Genomic DNA, 21,307 nt, shown 5'->3' with positions numbered 1-21,307 from the left:
TCTCAGGCTTTCCCTTCACTTCCCCTCCGCCATGTCCCCCAGAGTCTATGGATTCCCCCCTGCCTCAGTGTTTTTCATATCCACTTACTTTGCTCCCTTCACTGGGTCAGGCCCTCATTCTCCCTTGCTCAGGAAAGGATTTCCCTAACTGAGCTTCTCCTCTTTCTAATCCTGTCCACATTCCTGTCACAGAGCACCATGCTTTGTGCTGCCTTGGCAGCTCCCTGGTGCCTCAGGAAAAAATCCCAAGACCATTAACACACTGCCTGGTCCTAGCCCACCTGCTGTCCCCAGTCCCTACTCTTCCTCCATACAATCCTGCTCTCCTAGCAAACCTGTTTGCTCACTGGCCTTGGACACACACTGGCTTGGGGTTTCCTAAGGGTCTACCCAGAAGCACCGGTGCTTTTTCAGCTGTGAAGAGGTTTCCTGGTAAGAAATTTGCTGAAGTCTATATCCTATGCCTCACACTTTGCTTCCATAGTTTGGGGATGTCCTGTTGGCCAAGCCAGTTACGTGGCCAAGTCAAGAGTCATCATGGAAGGGACTGCACAAGACAGTGGGTGCTGAAAAACTTGTTTTACAGTGGCCCCTAGTGTCACAACTACCCATCTACTGTGCCAAGCATTGGCCCTGTGGGGTTCGCTTTGTTAGCAAACCCATAGTGCGTTTCTCTCTCAAACATGTGACCAACACCTTAAGAAGGATCTCACAGTTCTGAGAAGCCATCAGAGTTCCTCAGGATGCCTGTACCTACCCCCCTACACACACCCAATGAAGGACAAAAGCTAATTCTAGGGACGCCTGGGTGGCTCAATGGTTGAGTGCCTGCCTTTGGCTCAGGTCGTGATCCCCGGGGTCCTGGGATTGAGTTCCAGATGGGGCTCCCCGCAGGGAGCCTGCTTCTCCCTCCGCCTATGTCTCTGCCTCTCTGTGTCTCTCATGAATAAATAAAATCTTAAAAAAAAAAAAAAAAAAAAAAAAAGCTGGGATCCCTGGGTGGCTCAGCGGTTCAGCGCCTGCCTTTGGCCCAGGGTGTGATCCTGGAGTCCCGGGATCAGGTCCCACATCAGGCTCCCTGCATGGGACCTGCTTTTCCCTCTGCCTGTGTCTCTGCATCTCTCTCTGTGTCTCTCATGAATAAATAAATAAAATCTTAAAAAAAAAAAACTACATCTCCTGACGCCACCTGGACATGTCAGACACAAACTTCCACTCTGCCCCCTGCCCCACAGCTTCTACCTCCTTTCTCAGACCCCAGCCTGCCTCTTCTCACCCCTTCCTACTTTCAGGAAAACTAATACAAGGCAGACTTCACACTTGAGCATCTAAATAGGTACCTTAACATGGGCACTAGGTTAAGTTTTGATTTCTTCTTCCTTATGCATGCATAGTCACGTGGCTATTAAGAGCTATCGACACGCTTACCCTTTTAAACAATACTGATTTTCTTCTTTGCCATAAGTTAGTGTGGCACCAAGACATGTACTCTGGCCTCAAAGAACTCACAAACCAGGAGCAAAGAGAAATGTAAGCAGCTGGTTGCTGTGCAGTGGGCAAGGTGCTAAGGCTACTGCGAGGAATGTCCAGTCTTTGGAGGAACCAGCTGTGACAAAGCTCAACAACGAACTGCTGGAGGCCTTGGGCAATCATGTCAACAGCTATCACTGACTGAGAACTTTCCAGATGCCAGGTACTGGGCTGGGCATGCCATCTCATTTCATCTTCCCACTGTCGGGGCGGTGGTTATAAGGGAGTCAGAGTGACCTGTAAGTGACCTGTCCAAGCTATGCAGTTAGTAGACAGTAGGACCAGGATTTGTCCAAGACTGAAAACACAACGGGCCTGCTTCCCAGGATTCTTGGCTTTCCAAACTAATTCATGTCAACTACATTTAATTCTCATTGAGGGCTGTAGGAGTGAGCCCCCAGGCTCTAGCCTTCCAGTCTCTTTGTGCCCAGGAGGAGGCTGTGCTGCTGCCTCGCAGCTTCCACAAGTTTTTGGCACAGTATAGATTTCCCAAAGACCCGGGTCTCCCAAAGTAGAGACCAATCTCCTCAGCACACAGGAAGCCGGCAAAAACTGCTCAAGGTTTTCCTTAGGGAGTGTGGTTTCAGGGGGTGGGCTGTCCATAGCTCCTTCCTAGAGAATGTGACCGGACTCCTGGAGCCACCGAGCATGAGAGCCATGCGGAGCCCTTGGGCTTGGCTCCGTCTGATCAAGGTCAGCTGGGAAGGCTGTGTGTCACTGAATAGACAAATCTCACACCAGGCAGTACCTTCATGGTTCTTTTTGTAATAGCAAAATATGAAACAAAGCCAGAGAATTTAGGAAATAAATCAAGGAGACTGTGTTGACTCGGTGCAAATCTGACAGGAAGTCCAATGCAGATCACAGCGGAGCGCTGATGGCATTTCTCAGCCAGGGGACATAGTCTTTTATTCTTTTTCCTTCATTTCCTCCCTTCCATCCCTTCTTTTCTTCTTCCTTCTTTTTTTTTTTCTCTTTTTCTTTCTCAAATGTATTTCATGATAGAGCAGAAGATGGAAAGGTTAGGACCCACAAAATTTCCCTTCATGGGAGACACAATAAATTTAGGCCAGAAGTCAGAAGCCAGCACGCCAGACTCTTGGTGTCCCAGTTACTACCGCTGCGGTAACAACCATCCTGAGACTCAGCGGCACAAAGCTTTGATTATACACATGGCTTCTGTAGGTCAGCAATCTGGGGCATAGCAGGGACGGCTTGTGTCTGCTCCGTGATGTTGCGGACACAGCCGGGAAGCCTCAGATGGCGAAGGGCGATTTGATGCCTGGCGGCCAGAATCATCTGGAGGTGTTCAGTCCCATGACAGAAGCCGCTGGGGTGGCCTGGAGTTTGGACTCAGCAGGGTCCGCCAGTGGCGGCATCACGTGTGGCCTCCCCGTGGGGCCTGGTTCCTCATAGCACGGCAGCTTCAGGATGGTTGGATTCCTCACATGGTGATGGAGGGACCCAAAATAACAAGTGTCCCAGGTGACAAGACAGAAGCTTCTTGGCCTTTTACTACCTATCCTTGGATGTCACATGATCTCACTTCTGCTACTCTCTGCTGGTTGAAGCAGGCATGCCTCTGCCCTGACCCCAGGGGAAGGGGGCAAAGACACTATTTTTCGATGAAAGGATAGTCAGAAAATGTACACCATCTTTTGAAACCACCATACTTGGGACTGTCCCCAAACTGTGTCCTCACCACCATCCAACTTGGAGCTATCCCCAACACCACTGACCCAGCCTCAAGTCTCCAGAGAAAGGCTAAGAAGACACTGGGAACATTTGGGCCAACTGTTGTAAAGTACCAAAAGGGGGAGAAGAGCCTATGAAGGTGCCTACCACCAAATTTGCTGGATCCCATTAATATCTTACTGAGGTCATTTTGTTCAACAAATACTTCCTCAGCATCTGCTTTGCTATATTCCAAGGGGGCAAGGCTCTTAAGACAACAACTCCAAGGAGCTTATGAGCTCATAGCTTCCAATCAATTTAGAGCAGACATGGGTCTAAGAAGCTTTACCACCACATGAGAATTACAGCATCTGGGGGCCCCTGGGTGGCTCAGTCGGTTAAGCGTCTTTTGCACGGGTCATGATCTCAGGGTCCTGGCATTGAGTCCCACATCAGGTCCCCTGCTCAGCGGGAAGCCTGCTTCTCCCTCTCCCTCTGTCCCCCACCCCCACTTGTGCTTGCTCTCTCTCAGATAAATAAAATCTTAAAAAAAAAAAAAAAAGAATTACAGCACCCAGAACCACCTAGAACAGAGGCCTCTATATCATGAATTCCCTCATGCTTCCCAGAAATTTCTGGGTTTTCTCTGCTACTAATAATTTCACACACCACAGCCCATTACAGCCTCATTGGAACAGCTGCTCCTTAGCCTGGCAGCACCAAGGACAAGGGATGACCTCTCCCTTGGGTTAAGCTCCAGAGGACGAAGGCAGGGGTGGCTCCTTCCACAATAGCATTCTGCACCTTGTCCCCAAAGCTCACTCCACTTCTCTGTCACCCAGTCCTGGCTATCCTCAGATGATATCAACTCAGAAGAACTAGAGAAACAAAAAACAAAATTAAATGCACTCAATCAATCAATCACCAAAAAATGACATCAAGCAGCAGCCAAGAAATGCAGAGACATGGGTGTGGTAGGTGAATGGGACCAAAATCTTCCTTGGTCAGGGAACTCAGACAGGCAGACAGTGGGAGGGGTGACTGACATATAGAAGGAAAAGCCACAGGGCAGTGAGGACAGGAGACCTATGACCCTCAGCCCCAAAACACATGTGACCAAACAGGCAGGCTCCTCCTCGCATGAAACCTTTTATTACAACAGCACACTGAGGGCCCAGCCCACTTCCCTGCAAACAGTCCCTGGGAGTAAGACTGGTCTTCCTCGGTACGTAGGACACAGCTTCGTTGGGCGCGGGAACGGCTCCTCTCTTGGTCCATGGGAGTACCTCTCCCTTTGGCCAAGCCCTCTCTGAGGCTGGGGTGATTGTTGCACCGAAGGCCTTCTCCTCTGGGGACCCTCAGGCTCACACAGTCCACTTCAGGCACCTGCAGGTAGAGGAAGCCCAGGATGAGGCAAGGTTCTGGGAGGCCTGAGGGGATGTAAGGGAGACGATGTCTCCCGGGGGCCGGGGGAAGGTTCTGAGTTCACCTGGTCTCCTGGTGGGTGCCCAGACAGCGCACAGTGCAGTACCGAGCACCACAGCTGACGCACGTATACGGGGAGGGGAAGCCGCAGACAGCACAGAAGGGGCGCTGGGGCCGGGAGGGGGGTCCCGCACAGGCTGTCAGGTAGTTGGGGCCCTCGGCCACACTCAGGTTCTGCAGAGACAAGAGGAGGGCTCCAGAACTCCTCAGCCACCCACATAACAGGCACCTGCTCAGGACAAGGACCACTGTGGGCTCATTCCCTCCTTGTGGGGCCCTCCCAGGCCCTGGGCCAGCCCCCCTCACCTGCTCCTCCAGCAAGGCCTGAAAGTTCTTTCGGAAGCGAAGTTTAAAATGATCACCTCGAGTTTTCTTCTTCTTCTTTCCTACGGAGGAAGGGCAATTCCAGTTTACCCTTGAATGCCAAGGGCGTTAGGGGCACCGACCTCCTCCACGCAGTCAAAAAATCTGTGTATAACTTTCAACTCCCTACAAAACAACTTCAGATAGTCTACTGTTGACCAGAAGCCTACTGATAGCACAAGGGTGGTTAACACAGATTTTACACATTGTATGTATTACACGCTGTATTCTTCCAACAAGGCTAGAGAAAACCAACGATTAAGAAAACCATAAGGAGGGGATCCCTGGGTGGCGCAGCGGTTTGGCGCCTGCCTTTGGCCCAGGGCGCGATCCTGGAGACCCGGGATCGAATCCCACGTCGGGCTGTCGGTGCATGGAGCCTGCTTCTCCCTCCGCCTATGTCTCTGCCTCTCTTTCTCTCTCTCTTTGTGTGACTATCATAAATAAATAAAAATAAAAAAAAAAAAAGAAAGAAAGAAAACCATAAGGGACAGAAAACACCTTTACAGGACAGGACTGTAAAAAACCCACAAACAAGGGGACCCATGCAGTTCAAACCTGTATTGTTCAAAGGTGAACTGCAGCTACTTGGCACATGCCAAGAAAGACACCATCTTTCTCTGTGCCATTGTTCCCAACACCCACATGTCCACTCCCTGCCCACCTGCTCCCCTGGGTTCCGAGCTGGCCTCTCTCTACCCAGTGTGTCCCTCCCTTCACTTCTCCAGCCTGCACCTACATGCATTGCAAGCTCCCCTAAGGCTTTGTGTCCCAGCTGGAGGGGCTCTGGGAGCTCAGCACCTCCATGTTCTGTATTCTCAATCTGCTAGAGGCAGTGGAGGCAGAGAGGGGAGGGAGGCTGGCTCACAGTCACAGGAGCCAGTCCCTGGCAGAGCCAGTCGGGCTCCTGGGTCATCTGCCCAACCCCCAGCCCGATGCCCCGGGGCAGGCTCCTCCCCCTTCCTCTGCCCTGCGTCCCCAGGCCCGGCCCCGCCCTTCCCCCCTCCCGCCTCCTCCTCCACCCGCCTCACCCGTGTCTGCATCATCATCAAACTGAGGCAGCCTTTTGCCAAGCTGGGGGAGTCCTGCGTGGGGGTCGTCCTGGAAGTTGTCATTCTCCAAGGCCTCGAGCTGCCGGTTGATGCGGCGCTGTCGGGCAGCCCGGTCCAGAACCCGCCGCTGTCCAGGATCCTGGGAGCGAACTGGATGGAGCAGAGCCAGAGAGTTGTGGGGGCACAGGAGAGAAGCTGGGGTGTCCCCAGCCTTTCTTCCCAATTCCCAGACCCAACCAATGAAATGCCTCCTGGAGACCTCTCACTGCTGGCAGAAGTCACACAACCGTGCAGATGGGGACCATTGTACACTCTGGGCTTCCAGCCTTCAGTGGACCTTAACGCCCCCACCTTCATACTCAGCAATCCCATTTCCTGCAGAAAGGACACTGGCCACCCACATGTAGAGAAAGACGCTCATCTTTCAGCCCACCCTCAAACATAATTATATGGGCACCTGCCTTCCCTCCATTCCAAATGGATACAACACCTCCCCCCAACTCCTCCCCGACTCCACTGGAGTTCTTTCCTCCCTCCTGCATCTGCAACCCCACAGGTACTTTCCCTTCACTGGAAAACCTGCCAAACTCTCACGTTGACCTTATGTCCCTGTGACTCATCTTTGAGAGAATGGTCCATGGGATGTTTCATTTCTTCCCCTCCCATTTACTCCTCAACCTCCAGCAAACTGACTCCCATTCAGTGCGAACCACTCACAATTGGTGCCAAATTCACTGTGTATTTCTGCAATCTGCCTTTTATGACACCCTGAGACTCTGTCGACTGTTTCCCTCAGGTGGAAAGAATCCCCTCATTTGCTTCCTTGACATGGCTTCAGGTTTTCCTTATGGTTATAGGCTCTCAGTGAATATGTGTTTAATAAAGAAAGAGATTTTGTGTAGAATTAATAGACCCCAGTGAACGGCTGGAGGGGTTTAAAATGGTGAGGTCAGCAAGTGACTTCCTGCAGTCGACTAAACAGCCAACAGTTGTGGAGCTAAGGAGAAAGTTCAGGATTAAGAGAACCACTTTTGGAGTCATTTGCATCTGGGTGAGAGAGCCCTGTGTTTGGGTTTGAAATCCCAGGAAGAGTGAAAAGATTGAGACAGAGATGGGGACAGCCCTCTCCTTAAGGGGGTGACAGCAGGCCACGTGAGAGGCTTAGAAGAGTAGCCAGAGATGGCTCTGCTGATGCTGTAGCTCAAAATAGAATCTTCCCATCCAAGTCTGCTTCTCCCGCTGTGCACTGTTTAAGTAAGTGGAACCACTGACACAGACATCCTAAACAAGAAACCTAGGAGTTATTTCAGACCTCTCTCTCTCTCTCTTTATCAGGGTCTGATCATTCTACATTAAATATCTCTTTATTCACTCAACAAATATTTATTGAGTGCCTGTAACCATAATAATAGCATCAGCACCAGTGGCTAACGCTTACTGGGCATATACTACAAGACAGGCCCTACGCTAAGCACTTTGTGTAAGAGCTTTAACCCTTTATCAACCTTAAGAGAGAGATATCATTATCATCCCCAGATCACTGAAGTTCAAAGGCTAAGAAGCATGTCCAAAGCTCACATAGCTTGGTCAGAATTCAAACCCAGAACTGCTCAGCTCTGGATCTCTGCATATTGCCTCTCTTCCAAGTGCCCAGCAGTGCCCTAGGCTCTGGGAACACATGAGCTTACAGTCAGGTGGGGAATGCCAATGATCAAACAAACAAGCAGAGTACAGCATAGAATATGCTATGCAAGGAAGTACAAAGTATGACAGAGCACATGTCAGAAACACCTAACTTGGCCTTGGGGTAGTCAAGATTCTCCAGAGTAGAGATTAGGTTGAGATCTGACCTAGAAGAAGAATAGAAGTTAGAAGAATAGAAGAATAGAAGTTAGCTTGGTTGAGGTTGGTGGAAAGGTATGTCAGGTCTTCATACCAGCACGAGAGAAAGCCTGGATGGGAGACGGAGGTGCCTTCAATAAATTGTAAAAAGTTCAAGTAGGGCTGCTATCTAAAGTATATACTGTGCGGATATAAAGTCAGGCTGACCATTAAGTCTTACCTTTAAGTATCTAAAGGAATTTTGATTTGGGGATTTACATTTTTAAAAAATATTTTATTTATTTATTCATGAGACACACACACAGAGAGAGAGAGAGAGAGAGAGAGAGAGAGAGAAAGGCAGAGACACAGGCAGAGGGAGAAGCAGGCTCCATGCAGGGAGCCCAAGGTGGGACTCAATTCACGGGCTCCAAGGTCATGCACTGTGCCGAAGGCAAGCACCAAACCGCTGAGCCACCCAAGGATCCCCGGATTTGGGGATTTACAGTGTGAATAATGGAAATCTGGCAAAGAGTTTTAAGAAAGGACTGACATGATTGGATTGACTGCAGTCAATCTGGCAGGGTGTTCCACCCACATATCTCTTTATGTCTACAACGCCATCGCTCCCTAACTGGCCTTCCAGCCTCTACACCTGCCCGGTACAATAAGGTAGCCACGGGATCCCTGGGTGGCGCAGCGGTTTAGCGCCTGCCTTTGGCCCAGGGCGCGATCCTGGAGACCAGGGATCGAATCCCACGTCGGGCTCTCGGTGCATGGAGCCTGCTTCTCCCTCTGCCTGTGTCTCTGCTTCTCTCTGTGTCTCTCATGAATAAATAAACAAAAGATAAATCTGTTTCGGTCACGCCCCTGCCTTAAAAGGGCCTGTTGATGGTTCTCCACTGCCCTCTCCATAGAATTCAAACTCTCCAGCGATGTACGGAATGCCTTTCAAGTGCACCTTTCCGCAGCCTCCAGACGCTCACTATTCCCCCGCAAGCCCCCAAATGTGCACTTGGCTTCCTGAGCGACTTGCTTTTTCTCGCTTTCCTGCCTTTGCACTCGAGGTTCACGCTGCCGGGAATGAGGCTCAGCGCGCCCGTACTGAGCGAAACCGTGACTCGACTTTTAGGATTCAGCAGCTCAAGCTTTTTTCTCCCTCCAAGCCTTCCCGGTCCCCTCCGTCCCAGGAGCAGGGTTAGGTGCCACTCCTCCCCGCGCCCAGGAGCTGTGCACCCCTCTGCCGCCGCACATATCGCCCTGAAATGCAGCGGTGGGCCTGCACGTCTGTCCCCGTCCCCGAGAGCCCGCTTCTCGACGGTGATAGAGAACTTTTTTCTCTTTCCATCCCCGGCACTGGCACGGAGCATGCCAGGTCTGAGGGGCTACCCCGACGCCAGGACCCGAGGACCGGGGAAGGGCTTTGAGACTAATAACTGAGTGCGAACATCAGAGGCCAGGGTCTGGGAAGAGGTAGGAGGCCAACAGCCGGGGGCTCACATACCCGAAGTTTTCTTCTCCACCATTTCCACAACACACCTGACGGAAGAGCTTACTGCGCACGCGCGCTAAACCATCCCGTGGATGGGGATGACATCACTTCCGGTAGCGCGTGCTGTTTGCGCGTGCGCAGAACGATCCCAGAGGGCATACCACTGCGTCCACGCGTTACGTGGTGTTGCCTAGGAGACGAGAAAGCTTTCCGCCATATTTTATAGGGGCAAAACCACTTCCGGCCTGAGTGTGGTTGTGTATTTTGTGGGACCCCTTGAAATGGATCACCTTAAAGAGGTGGTGCCGGTGGTCCTTTGAGAAATGTCATTTTCCTTTCGTCCTTCTGAAGATGCCATCATCACAAAGGCTGCCCCTGGAGCTTCTCTCCGGGGCGGCTGAGGCGAGGGGCTGGACTTCCAAAGAAAGTGGGCAGGCTCGAGTGGGCAAGCCGAGAGGCCCCGGGGACCGTCTGCGGAAACCTCGCCCCCCAGCGCCGCTGGGGCCGCAGACTCCTCGGCCTTCGCCCCTCTGGCCGCCCGCTCCTGCACTCGTCCCGGCTCCCCGCGCCCCCCCACCCGCCGCCGTGCTCTCCCCGCCTTCCGTCCCGCCGCTCCGGGCAGGGCTGTGGCAAAGACCCGCCTCCGCATCCCGCCCGGCCTGCAGGGGGTCACTTCCCCTCTCCGGGTTTCAGCTTCCTCGCGTGTCAGGCGGCGCTGGGCCCGGCTGGCTCTGGCCAGAGTCCTCGGCTCGGGAGAGCCGACCCGAGCCGCCGCCCCTCCCCCGCCTCCCGCCGGGCGCCCCCTCCGCGGGCTCCGCGCAGCCGGCGCGCTCACGCCCGGGGACAATCCGAGCCTTGTCTGCGGCGCCGGCTCTCGAGTTTTCAGCAGCCTCGGGCTACGCCTTTTTTTCCAGGGCGGCGCCCACACCCCGCTCCTCCTCGGGGCCGGCCGCCCTGCGGCCCCGGCCGCGCTGCCCAGAACCCCTCCCCAGAGCTGGGATCCGGGCGCACAGCCCCAGCGCCCCGCGGGCCTGTGTGCCGTCTGCGCCGGCTCCCCGCCATGGCCTCCTCCGGCCCGGGACTCCGGCTCCTCCTGGGGCTCCTACTGCTGCTGCCGCCGCCGCCTGCTACCTCGGCCTCCGACCGTCCCCGGGGCGGCGACCCGGTCAACCCAGGTGAGAGCCCCGGGAACGCCGGGTGGGTGGTGCCAAGTCTGCGTGCCCGCCCGGGGGCCGGGGTGGGGGACGAGGTCTGGAGGGGGTGCCGGCCTCTTCCACGCCCCGCGCCCTCCACTCGGCCAATCCCGCGGCCCCTCGCCCACTCCCCACCCTGAGCCGGGATTTCCAGCCTCCCCACGTGAACGGACCCCGAATTCCTGGGTCACTCCCATCCGCTCTCAACTGGGGCCCAGGTTCCCCTGGTTGGGCCGAGTTTAAGAAGGAATTGGAAAAAAGCGAAGGACTGGAGCAGAGTCGTAGGGAGGCGAAGGGGGTGGGCGGTGAGCGGGGCGAGTGGGTCCTGAGCACCAATTCCGGCTGGTGACAGAGAAGCTGCTGGTGATCACGGTGGCCACAGCCGAGACGGAAGGATACCGGCGTTTCCTGTGGTCGGCGGAGTTCTTCAACTACACTGTGCGGGTGAGAGGAATGCCCTCCTTCGCCCACTCCAGGGGTGGGCAGAGGGCTGTCCGGGGCCCCACGGTGAGCCTGGTCGGGAGGGCCCAGCTGGCCGACTGAGCCCCTCCTGGCATGGCGGGTCTTCCCCACAGACCCTGGGCCTGGGAGAGGAGTGGCGAGGGGGTGATGTGGCCCGAACGGTTGGTGGAGGACAGAAGGTCAGGTGGCTAAAGAAGGAGATGGAGAAATATGCAGACCGGGAGGATATGGTCATCATGTTCGTGGACAGGTGAAGAAGGGGCTCCTGAAGGGGAGGAGAAGAAGGGGCAGGCAGGAGGCAGAGGGCGGGGGTCAGGATACTGAGGTTCCTGCTGTCCTGTCGTGCCCTCTTCCTCGCCCAGCTACGATGTGATTCTGGCTGGCAGCCCCGCAGAGCTGCTGAAGAAGTTCGTTCAGAGTGGCAGTCGCCTGCTCTTCTCCGCTGAGGGCTTCTGCTGGCCCGAGTGGGGGCTGGCCGAGCAGTACCCTGAGGTGGGCACAGGGAAGCGCTTCCTCAACTCTGGTGGTGAGTGGCAGAGCACCTGAGGCAGAGGGAAAAGAGTGGTGGGACATATGGAGGGGCATATGGAGTGTTCCAGGTGCTGAGGGCCAGAGAGGGAGTGGGACTGGGCCCTGGGGCCTTGAGAGTCCTGGAGTCAGCACCTGCCCACCCATCCCCTGCAGGATTCATTGGCTTTGCCCCCACCATCCACAAAGTGGTCCGCCAGTGGAAGTACAAGGATGACGATGACGACCAGCTGTTCTATACTCGGCTCTACCTGGACCCAGGGCTGAGGGTAGGGAAGGCTGGAGGGGGGCTGTCCAGCCTCCAGCTGAAGGGGAGAGGAGAGGGTAGGACTTTTGGGAGGATGTAAAAGGAGTGGGAAGTGCTGGCCTACCTCCCTGCATAGTGACCTGCCCCATCTCATCCCATCTAGGAAAAACTCAGCCTCAATCTGGATCATAAATCTCGGATCTTTCAGAACCTCAATGGGGCTTTAGGTGAGAACAAAGGGCTCTACTTCTGTCATTTTATTTAGCCCTTCAAAGGGAAGGTCTGGGCTTACCCCCTGTTACAGGGAGGAAAGTGCCTCTCTGAGGGACTGGTGACTTACCTAGGAACTCCCCCAGGGTGGCCAGAGCCTGGTCAGAACCCTCGGGAGAGAGACAGAACCCTACCCTAGAGCCACAGTCCTTCATCCTCTAGAGAAGCCCCCCCAGGTTCCCCCACCCAACCGCATCCCATACTTAGAAGCATCATTGCTTGGCAGCTTTGAGAGGAAAGGAGTGTAAAGCAGAGCCTTTCTTCCCCAGATGAGGTGGTTTTAAAGTTTGATCGGAATCGTGTGCGGATCCGGAATGTGGCCTACGACACACTTCCTGTTGTGGTCCACGGGAATGGTCCTACTAAGGTGCTCCAATGGCTTATACCCTCCACCCCTGCCCCTACCTACCTCTAGCCCTTCCAAGCCTGTCCTCCCTAACCCCACCAGCAGCAGAGGTGCTGGGAGAGGTGCTAAGTGTCCATCTCTCCCCTTCCTGCCCTGTCCCCTGCCTGTCCACCTGACCTCCCTCACCTCTGCTGCTGGACTCCTTGGCTTCTACCTCTTACTGCCTCTCCCAACAGCTCCAGCTGAATTACCTGGGAAACTATGTTCCTAATGGCTGGACTCCTCAGGGAGGCTGTGGGTTCTGTGGCCGGGACCGGAGGACACTCCCGGGGGGGCAGGTGAGGAGGGGTGCTAGGGTGCTGCAGGACCAGGCATCAAGGCAGAGGGCACAGGGAGAGCCTGCTGGGCAGCAGTGCATGGGGAGCTCCTGGGGATTCCCAACCTGCCAGGGTGGTAGAGGACACACTGGTCTGGGGGCCTGGACTCCTCTGAGCCCCGTCATGTCGTCATGTTGTATCTTCCAGCCTCCCCCCCGGGTGCTTCTGGCTGTGTTTGTAGAACAACCTACCCCATTCCTGCCCCGCTTCCTGCAGCGGCTGCTGCTCCTGGACTACCCCCCTGACAGGGTCACCCTGTTCCTGCATAACAACGTGAGACACTCTGACAGCCTCTCCCTTGTGCACCCTCCCAAGGAACTCTGCCCCTACCTGGTCTGGAACTCCCACCCCCCACCCCCACCCGGACTCCTTCCTTACATCCTTTCCATCCACCTCCTTGCCCCTCCTGTCCCTCAGGCACCATTTTTCCTACCCTCTCTAACCCCTCTCTCCCATCTCCAGGAGGTGTACCATGAGCCCCACATCGCAGACTCCTGGCCCCAGCTCCAGGACCACTTCTCAGCTGTGAAGCTGGTGGGACCAGAGGAGGCCCTGACACCAGGCGAGGCCAGGGACATGGCCATGTGAGTGAGCACTGGGTGGGGAGGATGGTCAAGGGTGAAGGGGTGCTCCATGTAGCATGGAGCCTATGCTCAGCCTCCACAGGGGCACCCTCCCAGCCAGGAGAACCTGGGGTCCTGGGGAAGCAAGCACAGCACCCCCCAGCACCCCCAGCCTTCCTCTTCTCCTCTTGCTGGTGCTTCTGCCCACTTTCTTGCTCTCCTCGACAGGTGGGGGAGTTCTTCCACTTACCACACAGTCCCTTCCTTCCCCCACCTGCTCCTGTTTCAGCTCAAGTGTTCGTTGATCTATCACCTCCAGGGACAGTTGTCGGCAGGACCCAGAGTGTGAATTCTACTTCAGCCTTGACGCTGATGCCGTCATCACCAACCCTCAGACACTGCGCATCCTCATTGAAGAGAACAGGTCACTTGCCCCGCTCAGCCAGAGGGCCCCCAAATAGTCTCCTGGGAGCCCCCACCTCCTTCCTGGGGCCCAGGGCTCACCTCTGCCTGTCCACAGGAAGGTGATAGCACCCATGCTGTCCCGCCACGGGAAGCTGTGGTCCAACTTCTGGGGAGCCCTGAGCCCCGATGAGTACTACGCTCGCTCGGAGGACTATGTGGAGCTGGTACAGCGGAAGCGAGTGTGAGTCCTGCCGGAGGGCTGCAAACCCTCTTGTCTGGCCTTGGGGAGGAGACCATAAACACCTGCATGCTCCCCCGTTTCCCTGCTCTCGGGGGTCCAGAGTGGCCACCAGTCAGAAGTGCCACCCCTGCAGAGTTGGGGCTGACTATGGAGCAGACTGAGGTGTTGTGACTAGCAGTGCTTAGCAGGGAAGCGACGGGACCTTTTGGCCTGGAGGGTGGGGTGCCCTGAAGGAAGGGGTTCCTGGGTTGAACCGGGCAGAATTTGGGGGAGAGGGCCACCCACTGATCTGACCCCAGCGTGGGTGCCTCCAGGGGCGTGTGGAATGTGCCCTATATATCCCAGGCATACGTGATCCGTGGTGAGACCCTGAGGACAGAGCTGCCCCAGAGGGAGGTGTTCTCAGGCAGTGACACCGACCCAGACATGGCCTTCTGTAAGAGCCTGCGGGATAAGGTGAGTGGGGCCTGGGCGCCCAAAGCTGAGGTGCAGAGAAGCAGCCACCCATGTCTCCTCACACCCTCCCCCCCACTCCAGGGCATCTTCCTCCACCTTAGTAATCAGCACGAGTTTGGCCGCCTCCTGGCCACTTCCCGGTATGACACAGACCATCTGCACCCGGACCTCTGGCAGATCTTCGACAACCCCCTGGTGAGAGCCAACTGCTTGCTCAGAGAATGGGACATGCCCTCCACTCTGGGAGGATGCAGGCACCTGGACACATGTGCAAGCGCTTGCTCCCAAGTTCAGCAACTGTGTGGGGAGAGGTGGTGGTGGTTGTGGTACTGGGGCTTCCTGAGTGGGAGCTGAGGGAGTGAAGAGGGCACCCATGGAGGTGTGTACCCCTCCCTCTCCCTCAGGATTGGAAGGAGCAGTACATTCATGAGAACTACAGCCGGGCCCTTGAAGGGGAGGGGCTCGTGGAACAGGTGAGCCCCATGTAGGACCCCTGACCCCCTGAGTCGCCTGCCTGGATTAGTCATTTTCAAACCGACTTCTCTTGGGTGTCTGAGGGTTTTCTGCTTAGGCAGATAAAGGTGGAAGCCCAGCAGATAGGCCTTCGGCTCCCCACCCTGCCACTGATCAGAGCAATCCTCTCTTGTTGTCGGGCTTATTGGTATTATGGGTGGCATGACAGTTTTGTAAAGCCCCGGCAGCCATATGCCATTTGTACTTTTTCCGGTGCCACGCCTGCCTTCCATGGCCCAGCCTTTCCTGGCTAGCCCCCATGCTCAGAGTCCCAATCCCCAAGCTTCTCCCATCTCCTGGCTTCCTTTTCTGTTCCCTGCTTTTTTATTTATTTTATTTTATTTTATTTTATTTTATTTTATTTTATTTTATTTTATTTTATTTTATATTTATCTATTTATTTATTTATTATTTTATTTATTTTTTATTTTATTTTATTTATTTTATTTTATTTATTTTATTATTTTATTTATTTTATTTATTTTATCTTATTTTATTTTATTTATGAGAGACACAGAAAGAGAGAGAAGCAAATAGGCAGAGAAAGAAGCAGGATTTCTGTGGGGAGCCCGATGTGGGACTCAATCCCAGAACCCCGGGATCACGACCTGAGCTGAAGGCAGACGCTCAACTGCTGAGCCACCCAGGCATCCCTGCTCCCTGCCTTTACTCCCCTCGGTTGGCTGCTTTGCTCCCCAAGAGGTCTGCAAGCATCTCCCCGCCCTGTTCTTGCCCTGTCTGTCCTCAGCCGTGCCCAGATGTGTACTGGTTCCCCCTGCTGTCCGACCAGATGTGTGACGAACTGGTGGAGGAAATGGAGCACTATGGCCAGTGGTCAGGAGGCCGGCATGAGGTGAGAGGGGCTGGGGCAGGGAGGACTCCCCACCCCCTGGGGCAGGGAAGGTGCAGCTGTGATGAAGGGAAATGGAATCATGAGAGTCGGAGGAGGGTGGGGCCCCCAGAGTGCTGCATGCATGCATTCATTCAGAAACTCCTTACCAGGCAGGCAGGTCTGCGACACCCACCACTGAACTGGGCGCTCTGGTGTAGAGCACTTGCTTGAGCCCTGCCCTCCTGCACCTCACCTGCTATAGGCAATAGCAGGAGCCCTGCTCCTGAAGGTTGTGATGGGCAGCCCAGATGCTGTAGGAGTCACAGGAGGGGCCCTTGGCCTGGACGTGGGGGGTGACCAAGGGGCTTCCCAGAAGAGGTACCATCTTCAGGGTGAGTTAGAGGGAGTCAGGTAGAGTGGTCGAGGCTCCTAAATGCACGTCACACAAGCTTTCGGGCCTCAGAGCAGGGGGGAGCGGCTGGCATGGCCCTATTTGGGCTCAGTGCCCACTGCCCACAGGACTCAAGGCTGGCTGGAGGCTACGAGAATGTGCCCACTGTGGACATCCATATGAAGCAGGTGGGCTATGAAGACCAGTGGCTGCAGCTATTGAGGACGTACGTGGGCCCCATGACAGAGAGCCTGTTCCCAGGCTACCACACCAAGGTGAGCTGCCACCCCTGCCTCCTCCCACACCCCAGTTCTGGCTGGAAGTCTGCACATGGTGCTCCTTCAGCTCCTGTAGCATCTGGAGTCCTGAGGGAAGGGATACCGCTGGATGGCAGCCCCCCGGGGAGTTCGCAGGATACCCCCAAGGGCCAAGATCCCTGCAGCCCTCCTCCCCTCCTCCCACTGGGTTGAGGCTTCACCTCCTCAGAAGCGCCCCCGCCCACCCTGTGACCTCACAGCCATCCCTCCCACCTCTTCTCTCGTGCCCCCCACAGACCCGGGCAGTGATGAACTTTGTGGTCCGTTACCGGCCAGATGAGCAGCCCTCTTTGCGGCCCCATCACGACTCATCCACCTTCACTCTCAACGTGGCCCTCAACCACAAGGGCCTGGATTATGAGGTGAGCCCCGAGTGCCCTCCCCCGTCAGGGCACCAGCAGGGCCTCTCCACACACGCACATACACACTTGAGCCCTGGGCCTCCTGACAACCCCTACACACCCTCAGGCACCTGTCCCTGGCCTGTCCTCTTCTTGGTTCCAGTTACTTCGCCTGCACCACCTCCCGGACCTCTTTCAGGCTGTGTGCCTTGCCACCACCCCCCACCCCAGCCCACCCCAGTGCCTCTCTTGTATGCTGACACCCCAAGCCCCCCATCCAGCCTCTCACCCTCCTGTGCCCCCCGCCCCCCATCTACTGATTTGCCCACTTCCATTCCTCCGTTTCTTCCAGGGAGGTGGCTGTCGCTTCTTGCGCTATGACTGCATAGTCTCATCCCCACGGAAGGGCTGGGGGCTCCTGCACCCCGGCCGTCTCACCCACTACCACGAGGGGCTGCCCACTACTCGGGGCACTCGCTACATCATGGTGTCCTTTGTCGATCCCTGACACTCAACCACTCTGCCAAACCTTCGCTGCCGCTGTGCCTTCCTGCACCCCCCTCCTTGGAAGGGGGTCTGTCTGGCGCCTCCTTTCCTGAGCGGATGTTCAGTGTGCCTGGGACTGAATGTGTCGCCTCCCCACCCCAACACACGGCCCTCTCAGGAAGCTCCTGGAGCCCCCATGCCCCTCCCCATGGTCCCCAAAGGTTCCTGGGGAGAAGGCTTCTGGGGGCTCCCCATACAATAAATTATTGTTTCTCAGCCTCCCTCCCATAAAGGAGGATTTGTAACTCTTGAGTCTGTGTATGTCTTTCACCTCCCTACTGAGCCTGAATCCCTCCTGCCACCAGAGCGGAGGGAGTTACCCCACAGAAAAAGAACAGAGGGGAGAAGGCAGAAGCGGATGGTAGAGCAGTGTAGGAACCTGGAAGCTTCCCTGGGTCCCATTTCTGGAGGTAGGGGTAGCATGGGGAGCCTGAGAAGGGCCAGGCCCCAAGGACTTCACTTAGATTTAGGTGGAAGCCTACCCCCACTCTCCCGCCAGACCCAGCCTCTTCTCCCTGACTCTCTTGTCACTTGAGGGCATCTGTGGGATGTCAGAGCCCTGTGCGGGGCTCTGGGGCCAGTGCAAAGGGAAGGAAGGCCCCCTGGAAGCATGTGTTCTAAGGGGACACAGGAGGCTTCTAGGACTCCAGCTTTTGGTTAGGGAGGATCAGGAAAGCCCTAGAGAGTCATCCCAAGAAAGCTTCCTGGAAGAGGAGAATGTGAAGCAGCCTTGAAAAAGAGGTGAGACCTCCTGAGAGCTGATGTGGCCTCCAGCCTCTGCAAACAGGTGCCCTGGGGACTGCAGGCCATGTTCCTTTAGCTTGGTCCTTTCCAGTTCCTTTTCCAGCCTACCTTGCTGGGTTTCTCTCCCAACTGGTCCCTTGCAGAAGCCTTTTGAAAACCAAATGGCCTGTTCCTGGATCCCAGGGCACTTCTCGCCTCCGACACCTAACTTGCCATCCACGCCTTCCTCCCTACTGCCTGGACTCCCAGGAGAACCTCCTCTATGAAGCCTTCCTTCATAGACTGTAGACTGAGCATCTCTCTGGCCTGTGTGTCTCACCTGGGTCTCCCTGCAGGTGGAAGTGGGCTGATCAGGGACAGGAGAAAATACCTCCTTGGCGGGTGGCAACCCACATGAGAGTGAAGCGGGAGACAGGGATAGAAAGGGGGTGCCAGCCTGAGCAGCACTGGACGCTGGCTCCTCCTGTCTCCTACGACCCACCATTCATTTACTGAGTGCTCCCAGCTGCTGGGCATCTGTCACAAGGGCTCTGCTTATGAGAGCAACAGCTGTCTTCTCATCGCTCACAGCTGGGCCAGAAAATTGCCATGAAGGAGGGAAAGTATTTTATGCCAGGAGAGCATGTGACAGAGGCACCTAATGGGGTGTGTGTCAGTCTTACCTAGAGAAATGACGTTCCCTGACCCCAAGACGGTACTGGCTTCACAGCTCTGGCCAGTGTCAGGAGGGCCATGGTGATGGGAGGACCAACCCCAGTTTACTCGAAGGGATCCTCTTTTGGGCTCACCAATCCCTGACCATTCTCCAAAAGCCCCTCCTTCTGGACTGTGTCCCCACAGAGGCCTAAGCTACTCCTTAGGGGCCAGACCAGAGCAGCTAAAGAGTTTTCTAGCTGTTCTCACTCATGGGGGGGGGGGGGGAGCCCTGCCATTCATGGTACACACCATGCTGGCAACACCCCACCTTCCCAGACCTCTGCCAGCTGGCTACTTGGCTACTTGGAGGTCCTGACTTCCACATGGTGCAACCACCTGCCTCACTCCCAGGCTCCTGGCCACACCCCTGGGCATTTCTGTTTGGTCCTGTGTGTCACAGCCCCTTGAGTTCCAGCAGTGTTTAACCCTTCCTTGCTGGGGCTCACAAGGGTACAGGGTGTTCAGATCAGCAAAGAGGGAGGACACAGGAGCAGAACCAGGGCCAAGAGTCAGGGCCAGCGGATTGGACCACAATGAGTGTACTCAAGAGCCCATGGTGACCTCTGTGGGTGACCCCTGTGGACCCCTCCACAGTATGCTGGCCTCCTCCAGCTGCCTCCACTGGGGTCTTCAAGTGGTTGCTGTCCTGCAATGGGTCTTCTTCTTGAGGCTAGGTAAGGCCCAGCACATGGCGCTCTGCTTCCCAACTGCCAGGAGGGAGGCAGGACAGGGATCTCTGGAGGCTCCTGAGGAAATAAGAAGGAATTAGCTGGGACAGGAGGGCCTGAAGCCATGGAACAGGGAAGAGGGAGCAGCAGAGGGGGATAACTGGGGATGGAATGCCTGGGTCCCGAGTCTTCTCCTGTCCACCTCCAGCCCAGGTGTGCTGGCACTTCTAAGCCAGGCGAGCTTGCTCCTTGCAGTCCTCTACTTGGTCTGGCTCTACAGAGACAAGGACACGCGGAGGGCAGGAGGCTGCCACTCTGCCTGGGGCCACAGCTAGGCCATCTGGAGATGTTTCTGAGATTACTTCTCTGTCTCGGTGAGGGCACCGGGAATGGTGTGCTGAGTGGGGGCAAGGCTTTGGAAGAGACTTCTCTGGTCACCCTCAAAAGTCTAATCTCACCGCCAGAGTGGGGGAGGTTCCCTGTGCCCCCAGCTGGTTAAAATCGCAGAACTGGATACTTCCTGCAACTACCTCTTTGGCTTCCACCCTCACAGGGTCCTGGTCATCTTTGGCAACTTCTGCACTGAGGCCACAGGCTTCTCCAGCCTCTTCCCTGGCCTCTGGTCTCACCGGCCTTGTTGGTTCCACCTCCCTCTCTTCCGGGACTACATCCTGTGTGAGGGGGAGGGGTGGGGAGAACTGCCTCAGGACCCTCAGTCCCTGCTGTGTTGCCCCTACCTCCCTAGGGGGCAGGTGGAGGCTCCTGGTCCCAGCTCTACCTTCCTGGTGCCCTCCTCCCCCTTTTCTCAAAAGCCCAGGCATCAGGCCCCCTCTGCACTCCCCCAGGTTTATTGTCCTCTGACAGGGACAGTGCTGCCTCTCTCCGGTCCTGTCCGGGCCTGGGGGCGGCCGGGTGGCCCTGCTGGCCCTGGGAGGGCCCCTGGAAGCGCTGGAAGCAAAACCCGGCGCGCTGTTTTGCGGATCCGGAATCAGAAGAGATTTGTCCAGCTGGCACCGGGACACGGGTGAGGAAGCCGCCGTGTCCGGGTCGCACCGGCTCGGCCTAACTTGGGGAGGAGCTCGGCCCGCCCCAGGAACCTGGAATCAGGCGCGCCCCTGCTTCCCCAGGGCCTCCCCGGTGCCTGTCTTCTCTTTCGGGAAGAGCGAGCTCTTCCAGCCGTTCGCGAACCCTCCGGACCCTTGGGCCTCCTTCTGCCCTTCCGGGCGCGCCCATCCACCCGGTCCGGGAGTCCCAGCCTCTGCCCCCTCGGCTCCCCTGCGCGCACCAGCTCCGCAGCGCTCGGGCCAGCGCGCTCCCCGCGCGGGGCGGTGAACCGGCGGCTGCTGGCCACGCCTGGCCACACCGGCCTCACCCTCTTTGACAACCTCCCAGGCCCTGAACTCTGTCCGAGACGGTCGCGCCGTTGGGCAGGAAGGGGCCGGGCGGGGCCGGGGATCCCGTTCTGCGCGCAGTGAGGCCCCCACCCCGCGAAGCCCGCGGCCCGGCCGAGCGGAGGTGACCGTTCTGCGCGCGCTCTAAGTGGCGCGGCTCACGCGCCTGTTCCGGGAGCGCAAGGCGCGCGCCGGCCTCCCGGGCCACCCGCACCTCCCCCGTACGCGGGGCACAGCCCCGATCCTCCCGCCCCCGCGGCGACTGGGGGCGGGCAGGGAAATTAAACGTGGGACCAGAGCTGGCAGCGTGTGCGTGTTTGTGCGCAGCCGTGTCCCTGAGGTGCCGACACTCCCGGGGACCTG

General features: G+C 56.4%; 2 protein-coding genes across 4 annotated transcripts; one reads left to right on the top strand and one right to left on the bottom strand.

Annotated features, from left to right (window-relative positions):
- Positions 1 to 4,334: 4,334 nt before the first annotated feature.
- ZNHIT1 (zinc finger HIT-type containing 1) lies at positions 4,335 to 9,588 on the bottom strand. Its single transcript, XM_077908094.1, has 5 exons — positions 9,430 to 9,588; positions 6,084 to 6,254; positions 4,996 to 5,075; positions 4,694 to 4,863; positions 4,335 to 4,590 (listed from the first exon to the last, which is right to left on the bottom strand). The coding sequence occupies exons 1-5, from the start codon at positions 9,449 to 9,451 to the stop codon at positions 4,569 to 4,571; spliced, it is 465 nt and encodes a 154-aa protein (XP_077764220.1). The 5' UTR covers positions 9,452 to 9,588; the 3' UTR covers positions 4,335 to 4,568.
- Positions 9,589 to 10,089: 501 nt separating this feature from the next.
- Positions 10,090 to 17,690, top strand: PLOD3 (procollagen-lysine,2-oxoglutarate 5-dioxygenase 3). 3 transcript variants are annotated; one of them, XM_077908087.1, is made up of 19 exons: positions 10,097 to 10,592; positions 10,963 to 11,054; positions 11,186 to 11,322; positions 11,435 to 11,598; positions 11,757 to 11,869; positions 12,011 to 12,074; positions 12,387 to 12,484; positions 12,700 to 12,801; positions 12,988 to 13,113; positions 13,303 to 13,424; positions 13,723 to 13,827; positions 13,924 to 14,049; positions 14,364 to 14,505; positions 14,587 to 14,700; positions 14,910 to 14,978; positions 15,767 to 15,871; positions 16,370 to 16,516; positions 16,795 to 16,920; positions 17,252 to 17,690. In XM_077908087.1, exons 1-19 carry the CDS (start codon positions 10,478 to 10,480, stop codon positions 17,405 to 17,407), a joined length of 2,223 nt encoding a protein of 740 aa, XP_077764213.1. In that variant the 5' UTR covers positions 10,097 to 10,477; the 3' UTR covers positions 17,408 to 17,690. The 3 variants fall into 3 exon arrangements, 2 of the variants coding, with proteins under 2 accessions (XP_077764211.1, XP_077764213.1); XM_077908085.1 differs by having other exon boundaries at positions 10,090 to 10,592; positions 14,364 to 14,700; XR_013385408.1 differs by lacking the exon at positions 17,252 to 17,690 and having other exon boundaries at positions 10,091 to 10,592; positions 16,354 to 16,516.
- The last annotated feature ends 3,617 nt before the right edge of the window (positions 17,691 to 21,307 follow it).

Source organism: Canis aureus, chromosome 8 (assembly GCF_053574225.1).
Source record: "Canis aureus isolate CA01 chromosome 8, VMU_Caureus_v.1.0, whole genome shotgun sequence".
Lineage (NCBI taxonomy): Eukaryota > Metazoa > Chordata > Mammalia > Carnivora > Canidae > Canis > Canis aureus.
Note: the sequence above shows the minus strand (reverse complement) of the source record. Positions and strands in the feature narration are given on the sequence as shown.